The 14,654-nt window shown below is 42.1% G+C and overlaps 1 protein-coding gene across 4 annotated transcripts in view; it reads right to left on the bottom strand.

Moving 5' to 3' along the window:
• The window catches only part of RELN (reelin), a 479,555-nt gene extending 470,097 nt beyond the window's left edge, over window positions 1-9,458 (bottom strand). For all 4 annotated transcript variants that reach the window (XM_083183017.1, XM_083183019.1, XM_083183018.1 and 1 more), the window contains exon 1: window positions 8,962-9,458. In XM_083183017.1, coding sequence (XP_083039143.1) covers window positions 8,962-9,199 — 238 coding nt within the window. In that variant the 5' untranslated portion in view covers window positions 9,200-9,458. The remainder of the gene's footprint in view (window positions 1-8,961) is intronic.
• Between the last annotated feature and the right edge of the window lie 5,196 nt (window positions 9,459-14,654).

Below are 14,654 nucleotides of genomic sequence, written 5' to 3'. Positions count from 1 at the left end.
ATATGGTATCCTATGAGCAGGAAAAGCAATTATCTGGACAGGAAATGGGTAGACAAAAGTCCTTTCATCCATGTCCACACATAGATAGCATGCAGATGGTTAGATTGTAGATATTGGGCACCAAAAAAAGCAGAGTTATTCAAACAGCAGCCTGACCAAAAGGTGTGCTCAAAACTTTATGTAGTAACAAGAACCAAAACGATATGTTATTTTCTTGAGATAAAATAGTTATTTCTACAATAGCTAGGAACTTATTGGTTAAATAATACAGAACATATTTTATGTCATATGGCTACTACATAGTTACGTGTACTTGAATTAAAAGGTACATGGGTGGTCCTGGCATGGAGTTTAGGTTGTTAACTGGTTAGTCAGTCATCAGACACTTGGTCATGACAGAACTATGGAGAGTGGAGAAGTTGACAAAACTTAGGAGATCAAATCTATGTTGAAGGCTGGACCTTTATTTCCAGCTATTTACCATGGCCCAGAATAAGCAGAGTGTAATTCTGTGTAAATTTCACCTTCTAATTTTGAAATTGCAAAACATTTGTCTATATATTCTGTAACCCTTTTTAGTTACAATCTCTTTGTAACTAAACATTGTTCTTCTGTAAATAAAGTGTTTCTTTATTAGTCTATTTTCATGTATGCTCCAGGACCCAGGGCGAGATTCTCTATCACAGAAATGCGGTAAAAACCCCGTTATCGGGGTTTTTACCGCATTTCTGTATTCTCTAACCCCCCTTCGCAGTGTCAGCGCTGCGGAGGGAATCGCCAGAAAAAGCTGGCGATCCCCTGCAGAAGCCTATGGGCTTCTTACCGCAGCGCTGTGTGAGGGATCCGTCACGGATCCCTCCCAGCATGCCCCGCGGCCGGAGCGACGGTCTGCGCATGCGCAGACGGACTCCCGGGTCGTAGACCCGGAAGTCCAGCAACGGCGCCGCATCGCAAGGGACAGCTCTTACCGCAAAAGCTGTCCCTTGCGTTAATGACCGCATATTTTAGAGAATATGCGGTCATTAGAAATGCGAATGCCGGCGATACTGGGCTGCGGATTTTAGAGAATCCCGCCCCCAGTCTTTAAAGAAGGTAACCCTAAGGTTATGCTATATCTACCTGTAATATAGTGTTCATTCTAGCACCCGCTATCTTTGAAAATCCATGTAGTTCCTCTTCCCTGCCTGGGGTGTCGATGTCTGCTGTAATGCTTCTAGGACAGTGTGGTCTGTATATCAGCACTGATGCAAACCAGACCTGTGCTAGAAACACCACAGCAGACAGTGACACCCCAGGCAGGGAAGAGGAACTGCATGGATTTTCAAAGATAGCGGGTGCTAGAATGAACACTAAAATATTTATTGCTACGAGCATGGGGAGACCAACCACGGAGTAGTTTGTGTTGCAGAGACTGGGCAATTGTGATAGAGCAGTTTAGAGAAGCAAAGCTATTCAAATGATGAGGGTTATTAGGGAGTGTCTTGCTCTTAGTGTGGAGAAGTTTCTCTTGGTATCACATAATGGGGGTTATTCTAGTTCATTCTTTCTGACAAAATCCTTCTTAGATGGACAAAACCATGTGCACTGCGGGTGGGGCAGATGTAACTTGTGCAGAGAGAATTAGATTTGGGTGGGGTTTTTCTTCAAAGTGAGATCTATATTGCAGTGTAAAATAAAGCAGTCAGTATTTTCCCTGCACAGAAACAAAATAACTCACCCAAATCTAATTCTATCTGCACATGTTACATCTGCCCCCCCCTGCAGTGCACATGGTTTTGTCCAAGAAGGATTTTGTCAGAAAGAATGAACTAGAATAAACCCCAATATGACACATGGGTGAAAAAAAACATGATAATCTTTTTTAGAAAAATGTACCTCTCTCTTTTCTCTCCCTAATAAATGTATGAATGTATTATCGTATTCTCACAAATAGAGAGATGCAAATGTACAACTATACAAATAATACATCTCAAAATGCATGACAAAATAAGCAATTTAAAACCAAAAGTACAAACGGCTGAGATACCTCAATTCCCTGTCACTTCAAGCTACACTTTTCCATGCACTCTTGGGTCAGGTCAACTGGCCTCAACAGGGCGAAGTACTGTTGCAATGACAGTTCTTCTCACATCCTTCTTGCCACCATCTCACCCAAGACTTTTGGATTTATTTATTTATGTGTTGCTATGCCTGATGTCTCTGTACAATCTGTATATCCATCTGGCCAGTACAGATAGTGTAATGGTTAACATTACTGCCCACGTCACTGAGGCCATGAGTTTCATTCCCAGCATAGACCTAACTGTGTTGATTTTGTATATTCTCCCCATACTTGAGTGAGTTTCCTCCGGGTACTCCAGTTTACTCCCACAGTCCAAAAATAAACTGGTAACAAAGTTAATTGGTGATAAAAAATGAACCCAAGAGTGTGTAAATAGGGCGGACTGGATGGGCCGATTGGTTCTTATCAGTCGTCAAATTCTATGAATTTGCCCCCTGCTTTTTCGCTTTACCTATTCTGTAGCCCCATATTTTTTTCTTTATTTTGATTAAAATTAGTTATAATATTAATTCCTAATTTTCTTCTAATGTCGAACCCTCATCAGTGAAATGGTTACATGGGAAGTTACAGGTTGTACTATTCTCATACTGGTCATCATGGCGCAAGGGTGTGTGTTAGTTTATGTATGTGTGTGTTGGGAGGCAGAAAATGTGTGTCATTATGGTCATGCCCCATGCATCAAAATGCCAGAATTTGCAGAATCACACAGGAAGGGGCAATGTTGTGATGATGGCATTCTCTACAAATTGCTATCAACCAGGCTTGTCTATGCTCCCAGGAGAACTGGGTGACATTCGTGAGTCTCCCATGAATGGAAAGCAGGCAATTATGTCATATAATGTATTTATGCATTGAAATTTATAATAGATTACAACATAGGTTACTTCTGCTTAAATGAATAATTACATGTGAACACACACAAACATTTGTGTGTGTGTGTGTGTGTGTGTGTGTGTGTGTGTGTGTGTGTGTGTGTGTGTGTGTGTGTATGTATGTATGTATGTGTACATATATAAAAGATTATATATATATTTTGGGATATATATATATATATATATATATATATATATATATGTATGTATTTATATGCCTTGGGACAAGTTTTCTGAACTTCTGAACATTACGATCAGCCCTTGTCATGTCATTCATATCATATCTGTAGAAAGCAAGCCTCTAGCCTAGATCTAATGTCAGATTGGCTGATCATTATAATTTTTAATTGTGTTTCCCCTTAATGTCACTTCAAATTCCTGTTCGCTTCTGCCTATGATTTGCTGCTGTCAACCTGCTGTGTCAGTCTACAAGGTTGTGCTGCTAAAATCTTGTGCATAATACTGATGATTAAGGCTGCCAACTGACATAATGTCAGCTTGTGATGTGAGGTAAACTAGCCCGTTTTGCAATAGGTTCAGGTACTCAACCTCTAGATTTCATGGACAAGGAATAACTATGATGTGTTAGATAGAGGGGGAAAATAAACTCAGTAAGTATATACTGTAACTGAAAAATATCACCTTCACCAAAGAAATCAGTGGGTTGCTTCATATTAAGGGCCAGATTCTCTAAGCTTCAAAAGTGATAAAATGGAGAGTGATAAACAGCCAGCCAATCAGTTCTTGTCTGACATCTTTCAAACCCAGCCTGTGACATGGTAGATAGGAGCTGATTGGCTTTTTGAAGCGTAGAAAATCTGGCCCTAAAAATGTAGGCAGAGCTTATACTCTTCAATGTTTTATTTATTTATATTTATTTAATTTGTCCATATTATGATCCAGAAGAGGTTTTAAAAAGCACATATATATATATACCATTCCCCTCTGTTGAAGTACAGTAAAACATCATTTGGTTAATGTACATACAAGAGGGTCTGGGAAATATATTTGTATGTTTTCTCATGCTCCAGAACATAGCAATTAATTGTCAGCAGCATAAAGGTGGTCCAGTGAAAAACCTCATGTCAATCTTTTGACTGTCGACCTAACTCATGTCGACCCAATGACCCTGTCGATCTTATGACCCTGTCGACCTAACCCATATCGACCAAGACTCATGTCGACCTTCCTGCTTGTCAATCTAGACACATGTCGACCTAAATGCATGTCGACCTAATAACTCCTAACAACTTGCTGGTGACTAACTGATCCACACCTGTAAAATTTAGGGGGTGTGACTGAATTGCAGGAGGCGTGGCCACCTCTCGCTATTAAGCCATGCCCCCAAAATGTTTAGAGGGGGTGAAGAAACACTGTAAAGTCGAGGAGGGGTGTTATTGTCTCCCCCCTCAGCAGCAGCAGCACACACCTACAGCATGCTGTCAGGGGGACGCTCATGCTGAGCCTGCTCTCAGCACATGCTGTAGAGGTGTGTGCTGCTGCTGCCTGGGGGGGGGGGGGGGGACAGATCAGGGCGCCCGCCAGGCCCCTCCATCAAGCCCGGGTAATTAGTACCCTCTCGACGGCCCTGCCCATGTCCACCGCACACATTGGGTCCATTATAGAAACGCAAATGTCTCTGTCCCTGTGGGAAGGGCATAATCAGAGAGGGACATCTAAATCTCTACCCAAAAGCCTTCTGTCAAATATATTTTTCTTACCGCATGCTTTTTCTTACCGTCATGAAAATTACCTAAAATGTCATGGAAAATAAAAAATAATGGTGCCGCAGAAACAATGGGTGAAATTTAATAGGATGAGAAATTCAGAAAGTGAGAGATTTGGTAAGAAATCTCCAGTTTTTTTAAAGCGGCAATCATTTACACTTCAAAATCAAACTGGTTGGATTTATGTAAGCAGGAGCTAATTGGCTGGAGCACCATTTACAACATGCCACAAGTATTAAATAGCTAAATCTAATTGAGAAATGGGCCCATAGGGCTGGTTGTGCGCATGCAAATAAAGCGCAGCCGGAACACTGCTTGTGGGCCAGTGTTTCTTTCTGTGATGTATTATGTCAGCACACATCTGGAGAACATACATTGAAACAAGCTTGACATATTGGCAACTGTCTAATGAAAAAATCATTACCATTGCAAGATTGCAGTGGAAACATTAATAAGAAAATCATTTGAGCTTTCCTTTGTGCTCACATAGCCCTGTATTCTCAGAATATCATAATCCTCTCACAGTTAGTATTAGCAGTAAATGTATGCAAGTTTTAATCAAGCACATGTTGAAAATAGAATACACTATCATACTTGTGTCATTAAAATGGCAACACAACATTCACCTCTAGGGGATAACAAAGTTAGATTGATTAATATATGCAGTACTAGAAGAAGAAAAAAAGACCCAGTGTGCCTGCTAATAGACTATTAGATTTATATTGAGGAAAAGCAGCTAAGCTGAAAGTAGAGCATCCCCTTAATAAAATCAAAGGTCTATTCTCTTTCTAGAGTATTATGACGTAATGGAACCCTTTACTAGGAAAGATACTGGTGGACCTCTTATCCATGATAGCACAAAATATGTTCTTTTAATAACGGGGTACAAAAAAAACCCAATCTAATCATTAACAAGATGTTACAAATTATCTGGTTTGTGGAAAAAGATATAATCTGGCTACCTACATTAGGAAATATAGCATGTTTTTGTAGCTATGTGAAAGCAACTAAGTAGCATTTCTAAATAATGCAGAAATGATATCTGCGCATGGAAATCCAGTGTATCAAAATCCAATGCAATGCAAACAATAAAAATGTAATCTCCAATCTATATCTGTAGTAAGCAGTTTGCTGTTTCTATATTTTCAAATGTCTGTGTGTTTACTACAAGGAGTAAACTTAGTAAGCAGGTGACCTTCTCATTGTCAGATGTTATAATATGGGCTGCTCTTTTGCAACTACAACATTTACATGTAACCTCTGACCCCAGCCTTTTGAAAGTGATAATGATCACCAGCACAGGCAAAGCCGAAAGCAATCCTAATAGGAAGGCGTTGCAGTTTTCCATCTGGTGGGTTAGCATTTGAAGCAGGTGTTAAGTTTTCTTAGTGTAAAACAATGCAATGAACCCTTCCCACACACCCAAATTGCACTGATCACATAAATTAGATAAATTGCCAGATATCCCAGCTTCTAATGAAATGTGAAAATGGTTAGTTGCGCTGCCTGATAGATAACATGACACAATGCCTGAAGCTTTGGTCTGTGTACAAATTAATCAAGCCAGAATGTAATAATGAAGACCATAGTCAGTCCACATTATTGCAGATTTGTAGCAGTCATTTAAACATTTGGATATTAAATCGATATAAATATGTTTAGATATATTTTTCTAACAAACTGTATATAAATGATATAAGAAATGATATACATTTGTAGAGATTCAGATAATTTTTAGGAGCTTGCAATGTATTTAAAAAAGGTACCACTGCTAAGTTTAATTATAATAAATTTAGATTAATGTTGATATAATAACAGTAATGTTTTAGAAACATCTTTATAGGGAAATATATAGGTTCCAAAACAGACATTTTTTAAATGTAAAATGTAAATATAGACAATCAACTCTGAAAGTTAAACTACATGTTATTGAGATACAGGCTTGGATGCACATTTGTAAGTTTACACGTAGATAAACATAACCATGTTTCGTTTAAAACTATATATCATTAAAAATGTATGTATTATTTTGCTAACTTCTCTTCTATAGTAAATTGCTATCTGTAGAGAACTTTTTATTACTGGCCAAACCTTTGCATGAAAAAAAAAGAGTACAGACAATGCATGTTCTATAACACTAAATAAGGTTGTTGGGTTCTGTTTGCAGTCAGAAAATTGAAAAAAAATTCTCCATAGTGACTATAAGCAACAATGCCTCATCTAAAATGTAAAAAAAAAAAACAATACTGCTTAAATGTAGATCTAATTTGCAGCAACTTTTGAATGAAGCAACTGACAGCAATACAAGTACTGTACATCTAATTCACTGAAGAATGTGTGCCATTTATTATTTGGCATTTTGTGCTGCTCACTGTTACCTAATACTATAACTATCAAATAGTTGTCTATTATCCATCCAGAACAATTGCATGTTCTAAAACTGTACTGTAAACCACTATTAACTTATATATAAAAAAAAAATTAGCCCCACAGTTCTAATAACAACAGCACAGAATAATATACTAAATGTCTGTTTGGGGAGATTACTGTAAACTATTTGCAACAACATGTTCAGCTGTGATATGGGTTATGCTCCTCTCCAAACAAAGACACTGCAATTTTGCAGACAAAGAAAATCAAAAATCTCACTATATCTTCCATGGTTACTAGAGGTCAGCTGGTCCCAGAGGCCTAATGGCAAACTGAGTATTCTAGATAAGTGGCTAAAGAATAAATGTAATCCTAAAATGTAGAAGTACTATATATAAACTCAACATTGAATGCACAAGGGTTACAATGACATTATATTATAAATAAAGCCCATGACTTAAGTGTGCTTAACATTTAATGTGACTTGCAACTTTCTAGTATATACTGTATGATAGCAGTACTGGTAGCAACAGTAGTTAGTACTGACAGTGATAAGCTGTCATGTCTATTAGCCTGGCATTCAGAGTTTGGGCCAAATGTGAGTAAAACCACACATACAGTAAACATGGATTTGTGAATCACTGGAGAATGTGATGGCGCTGTATTACACAGATCAAGGGGATTCTAACTGTGCTTGGATAGCTTAAGGAAAAAGGAATATTGTAGTTACCAAATGAGGTTTTATAAATTTGTGTCACACATTGTGGGTGTCTAAAGTGTGGGGTACACATCATGCAAGAGAACAAACCACATGATGTTGCAGTGGCAATGGCCTGGTGACAAATTAATTCCGTGAAGTTAAAGATATGTATATTTCTTTCTTTATCCTCTCACCTTTTAGTCTGTACTGTTCTTAATGCAACCAGGAAAACTGCCATATTGAATCTGACTAATTAACTTTAATTGAGAGTTTTTAAAAATGTAATGCCATGATAAGTGTAAGTGGCAGGTGATAACAGCACAATGGAATCTGAATAACTGTCACACAGAAGCTGCATATTTGCATAACATAATAACACTCTCAAGTGTAGGTGTGCACTTCTACTGATCACGCATTCTGTAACTAATAAGCATTAATAACTACTAAATTAATTCTCAGTCAGGTCAGAGTTTGTGCTTTACTTTGCACTATATATATATATATATATATATATATATATATATATATATATATATATATATAAAATATATATTACAGTTCAAGACAAACTGCTATTTTATTGCATCTAATTTTGAAGCAAGAACCCAAAATCAGTTATGAATAAATTACATAATCAGTGCCAAGAACACACAGTAACAACATGTCAGTATACAGTAGTTGTAATGCTTGAAACATGTGTCCAGGACTTTAACATCGTATAATATGTGTCTCAGGTGCACTTAGGTGGAGTCACAAGCCATCTCATGTACAAAGCACAAGTCAGCTATACATGGTATTAAAGAACAAAATGTAGAACTTAACAAAAATAGGCTGAACAGGCAAATAGCCCAGTTACTAATTGTGCAGCAACTTCCAGCAGCAACTTATGGCGTGTATGTACCTAGCGGAGTATGGGGAGTTCACCTGCTGCCATATCCAGTCTTGTTACTGTAGTACACGTTGGTACAATCCAGCATACAACACTACGTTACAATGAGCATCCGTGCAATATATATATGGAACGGTGTCTGTGGGGCTGACAGTAGCAGACTTCTTTATAGAGTCTGCTGTAAGGATGCATCAAAGGCAGCAGCAGCCCTTATGGAACTGGGAACATTACCCACCGTTTAAGCTACCTAGCACCCAGCGAGCAGCGTGCCCCCTACCACAGCCCATTTGTCACTACACATCTGCCCTTCCCCAGGTCTCCATCTGTTGCCTGGTACTTACCGTGGTACTCCTGCCCAGGTATGTAGTAGCTGGGGTTCCCGGCAAGGTGCAGCGAGATCAGCACCTCTCCCTGATCGCCATCTCCTTCCAGTTCGCCGTGGTGGGTGCACAGGAAAAAGAAAGGCGAGAACCTGGGGTAATACCCCACTGCTCCCCGTACCGCGACCACGGACAGCGTCCCGATAAGCAGCAGCACCAGCCATCGCCTGCTACCGATGCTGTGGCTCATCTCATCCATTGCTGGGGTCCCCTTAAGGCTCCTGTACTTATTCTGTATTCTGCATAGGTGGGGGCGAGGGCTCGGCAAAAAGTTTGGAAGAATAAAAGTAAATAAACTTTGGCTTGTGAGGATTCTTATTGTCTTTGCAAGGAGAAGTGCCAGACAGTGGTGTCAGGTGTAGCGCCCCTGCCAGCCACAACCGGAGCCAATAGCCAGGTTACAGTGAGAAGACCGAGCCTGGAAAGAGACAGGAGCTGGCAGCCAGAGAATAACACATGCAGCAGCTTCATATGCAGATGGTGCTGGCAGCGGCAGAGGGCCCGCCCCCCGCAGCTCATTGGTCCGCCGCCTGTCTGTTATCTAGTACTAGGAGACGGGGCTATGGGAAAGGTGAATAGTTTCTGAGATTCCGAATGATGAGCACAGAACGTATTGTAGTGTATTATATGTGTCAGTGTTCGTACATTAGGCATGCACACTGGGCTCTGCTGCTAGTGGTTATGCTGTGGTTGTTCTGTTCTAATACTTGAGGTGCATTCTTATATCAGCTCAGGTGCACACCTTTGTTTCATATAAGACGACACCAAAAGAACATGGAGCAGATGATACCTGCGCACAGACGGAGCAGGACGATGCTCTCTCTATACAGGAAGCGAGGTGATCGGCATACTGTATACTGTACAACCATCCGACATGCAAAACATTCAGCATATGCATCCATTCACCCGACAGGCAGAACATGGACACCTGTCTTAACACCAATTAGTGAAAACACCCGGCCATACTCTGGCCCTTATTCTGATTGACGCGTACTTTCCCGCATACTTTCGGATCGCGTATTTACGGCGTCTGCGCATGCGTGGAGAACGCCACGCGCATGTGCCACGCCTTGACTCCGTACCTGTTCGGCCAAATCCCGTACAAAACTGGTCACCGCAATCATTCGGGAAATATGGGCGTATTATGGGCGTCATGCGGAATGACACATGGGCGTAGTTTCAAAGTGGGCAAAACGGGGCGGAAACATGGGCGGACACGGGGGAGTACACTTATGTTGGGGGGCGTGCATTCGGATAGCACTCCGAATGCACGCGAACAAAAAGGGAAGAAATGTGCGGTGTCCAAAAGGCCACTATTGCTTTGCGGACACCACTCGTTCCTGCGGGAGGCGAACGGACCGCCTAATGACTACAAGCATTAACACCTGAACCCAATAAAATCGACTCCTTTACTCATTACTCACTAATAGGACGCTTGTCAGTGCTTTAATTGAAACCATTGCACTTCAATTGCTGTAAGGGTTAATGTGTGCAATGCATGTGTTAGGCATGCTTGTAAGGATATATTGGAATCTAATTGATTCCAATTCCAAATAAGCATTTTTTTATGAGGATAGGTAATTGAATAAGTGGGTCATGTGATGTATTGCAGAATTGACATAATAGTGGGTTGTTTGGCGTAAATACTCCGCTTACGGGCGGTTGCACCGCTTGGCTCCCGTTCGGATGCGGTATTCCCGAGCATACTCTGTAATACTCTGTAATACCGTGCAGAATCGGAGTGTTTCTCCCGCACACGCATGGTTTGTATGTCGTCCGTAAACACGCCCTGTTCTTAAAGAGTGAGTCCGTCCGAATGCGGAGGACACGTGGGCGTTTCTACGGACGATGGCCGCACGCGGCAGAACACCGTGGCGTGCGGACCGCTCCGTAAGAATGCGGGAATATCCGCACCGATCAGAATAAGGGCCTCTATGCTGAGTGAAGTAAGAAATTCAGTGGCACAACTCTGTACATCACCACGGCGTGGTGCCAAGTAGGGAAGACAATCCCGGGGCATTTTTTCAATCCCGGGATTCGGGATTGAAAAATGCTCAATCCCGGGATTCCCGGGATCCCGGGATTGGCTTTCCTAATAAAAAGACACCCTAGCTGCGACACATTTACCTTCATTTGAGGGTGCAGCAGGGTTGCCGGGAGCCCGGTTGCTGGGTGGGGGGGACGGGTTGTCCATGGTGCGGGCTGGCGTGCTGGCTGGCTTCGCGCTGGCTGGGCGGGCGGGTAGGCTTGCTGGCTGGGCGGGCGAGTGGGCTTGCTGGGCGGGTTCATAGCTGGCTGGGCGGGCGGGTTCATAGCTGGCTGGGTGGGCGGCGCGGCATCACATTGCCGGGCGCGACCTCTGCCTGCGCAGCGTGACCTCTGATCTCGTCACGCTGCGCAGTGCTGCCGGGAGAAGTCGGGCAGCGTCTGAGCGATGCTCAGACGCTACCCGGCATTAGACTGCGCGCATGCGCAATCTAATCCCGAAATCCCGGGATTGGAAACTCCAATCCCGGGATTGAAATCCCGGCGTTTTGGGGGCCAAATCCCGGGATCCCGCCGATCCCGATCCCGGGATTGGCCACCCTAGTGCCAAGTAATGCTATTTGTTTCAATACAAATTACTGTTTTGTTTAAATGTCCTCGAAATCCAGGGATGTGTTATTATGGGCTTCATATGAGGAAACACGTGGAAATGTGACTGTAAGGACAATAAAGACAGTTCGGATCGTTCCTCTATGCTGCTCTCCTAAAGGTGCATACAGATGAATAGATTTGGGAAACAATGCAATATCGTTACCGATTTCCTCCGAACTCCTGGACAAACGTTTTGGTGTCAAAGAGTGAACGATTGTACAAACGATTACACACAGTGGCGGATTCAGGGGGGGGCACCTGGGCACGTGCCCCCCCCCTGTCATTTCATAGTAGCGGAGGACCAGGGCTTTCCAACGAGCCCAGTCCCGTGTCTCTAGCCCCCCGGGAACCAGAGATATCGCCTGGCAAAGCTGTAACGTTTTTTCCCCATAGGATAATATGGGACCCGTCAATTCCGACCCCCACCCGGTTCCGACGGCTGCCAGTTCCCCTCCTGGCATCACAGAAGCCAATTCAATTCAAAATCTCTGGGCCTTCAATATAATACCAGGGTGGTCCATATCGGTCAATCGGTTCCAGAGATATTACGTGTAAACTATTTTTTTATTTTTGAAATGTAATTTTATGGCTATTACGTGTAAACTATTTTTTTTATTTTTGAAATGTAATTTCATGGCTGTTCATGTTCTTTGAGGGCAGATTACTTTGGAACCAAACGTTCCAGTTTCACTGGACCAAAATCATTCAAAGCCCACTCAATAGTTCTTCAATATGATACTTGTCTCATGTAAATGGCTCAGTTGGTTCCGAAGATATAGCCGGTTAAATAAGATAACTGGTTAAAGGGAGGGAGGGGTGGTTTTCTCTCCCCCTCACACCAGAAAATGCAGGGACTAGGCTGGTGTAAAAGGGGCCAACCTGGGAATGCATTTTCTGGTGTGAAAGGGGTAATATTTCAAATAGCCCGGACCTGCAGTGCTCTAAATACAGCCAGGCTCTGCCACTGTCAGTGGCTATCACTTCTGCCTGGCGGCTGTCCAATCATTTACCGCGAGCATGTATTCCCCTTGGCAATGAGCATGGAACCTCTGGCAATGAGCAAGGAACCCTTGGCAATGAGCATGTAGATAAGCAGCACTTATGTAGCATAAATTTAAAAGGCATTATGGTGTTTGACATAATACATAATGGACATAATGGCGTGTAACTTAACAAGTAATGGACATTATGGTGTAAATGTTTAATGCACGCCTTTGGTGGACAATGTTCCTGTTTATGAAACGTATTGTGAATTTTGGCTTAATCTGTGTGGCATTATGTGAATTCTGGCTCAATCCGTGTGGCATTATGTGAATTTTGGCTCAATCCGTGTGGCATTATGTGAATTTTGTCACAATCCGTGTGGCATTATGTGAATTTTGTCTCAATCCGTGTGGCATTATGTGAATTTTGTCTCAATCCGTGTGGCATTATGTGAATTTTGGCTCAATCCGTGTGGCATTATGTGAATTTTGACACAATCCATATGGCATGTTTATTTTGGCTCAATCCATTTGGCATTATGTGCATTTTGGCTCAATCCGTGTGTTATTATGTAAATTTTGGCTCAATCCGTTTGGCATTATGTGAATTTTGACACAATCCATGTGGCACTATTTGAAGTTTGGCTCAATCCATGTGGCATTATGTGAATTTTGACTCAATCCGTGTGGCTTGATGTGAATTTTGACACAATCCATGTGGCATTATTTGAAATTTGGCTCAATCCGTGTGGCATTATGTGAATTTTGGCTCATTCCATTTGGCATCATGTGTAAGGGGCAAGTATAATGGGGTCTAGTATTTTGTTGCATAATGTGTAGAAGTTGTATATGCTGTTGTACACTACACTCAAGGACACGCCACCTGTTGAGTGGCCACACCCCATTTTCCGGAGTGCGCCCTCGGCGCGCGCACAACTACATCCTTCACTTTTGTCACCATGGTGGGCCTGCGTACTTTAAATGCCAGGGCCTATTTTTAATCCCATTTCCACCCTCTCTCTGCCGCTCTCTTAGCATGTACACTGGCACCACTAACACTGCCCCTCCGCCACCTAAACCCTCTTTTATCATGGTGCCCCTCCTGTAATTTTATCCTGGATCCGCCCCTGATTACACATAACCAATCGATCTTTAATGATTATCGTTTATTACAAAAATACACAACATTGATTACCAAATCTTTCATCATGCATACACATAAAACTATTTAAAGACATTGCAAAATATTGGTCTATGATCTTTGCATGCATGAAAGATCATAGACCTCTATTAACGAGAGGTGGGTACCCACATCGGCATCGTTCATACATACAGAATTATTTGAATGATTGATCATTCCGAACGATTGGGAGCATCCACATTGTATGCCAAATCTATTGTGTGTATGCACCTTAAATCTTCCCATCACCTGTGCATCATGATTTGGCCTAGTAGTGTTATCAGAAATCTGCTTTCTTAATTAAAGTACTGTCCTAGGTAGCAGCAAAATATCACTTTGGATATCACGTTCGGTACACCTATATTCTAAAGTAAATAACTAGTGCTGAAATGTAAAAAAAAGATACATCTTCAGTTACCCTCTACCCAGGGCCATCTTTCCCAATGGGCATGGTGGGCTACTGCCCAGGGGCCCCACAGGCATTGGAGCCCCAGAGCAGCCTTAGGCAGGGCCAATAAAAAATTATGCTTACAGCAGTACTTTTAACGTTGGCCAGCATCCCTCTGTCCTCCTCCTCCACTAGTCGCACTGAACGCCCAACGTTATCAGTGAGGAGCGCCGATAGAGAAGCCATGCCGGCAGTGCAGTGTGTAGCCCATAGGCTACAATGTGTTACTGCCTTTTTTAGAATGGCAGTAGCTCTGGTACCCGATGTGATACTTCCTGATATTGGTACATCAGGCAACGTCGCATCCCCCATAGAGACTATGGGAAATGCGGCTGGAGGGGGGACAGAAGGAATCTCCAATACCTGGCCCCTCCTAGATACATTCTGGAGGTACTTAATATTTGCG

This window comes from Crinia signifera, chromosome 4 (assembly GCF_055691185.1).
Source record: "Crinia signifera chromosome 4, ASM5569118v1, whole genome shotgun sequence".
NCBI classification, from domain to species: Eukaryota; Metazoa; Chordata; class Amphibia; order Anura; family Myobatrachidae; genus Crinia; species Crinia signifera.
This window is presented reverse-complemented; position numbering and strand designations above follow the sequence as displayed.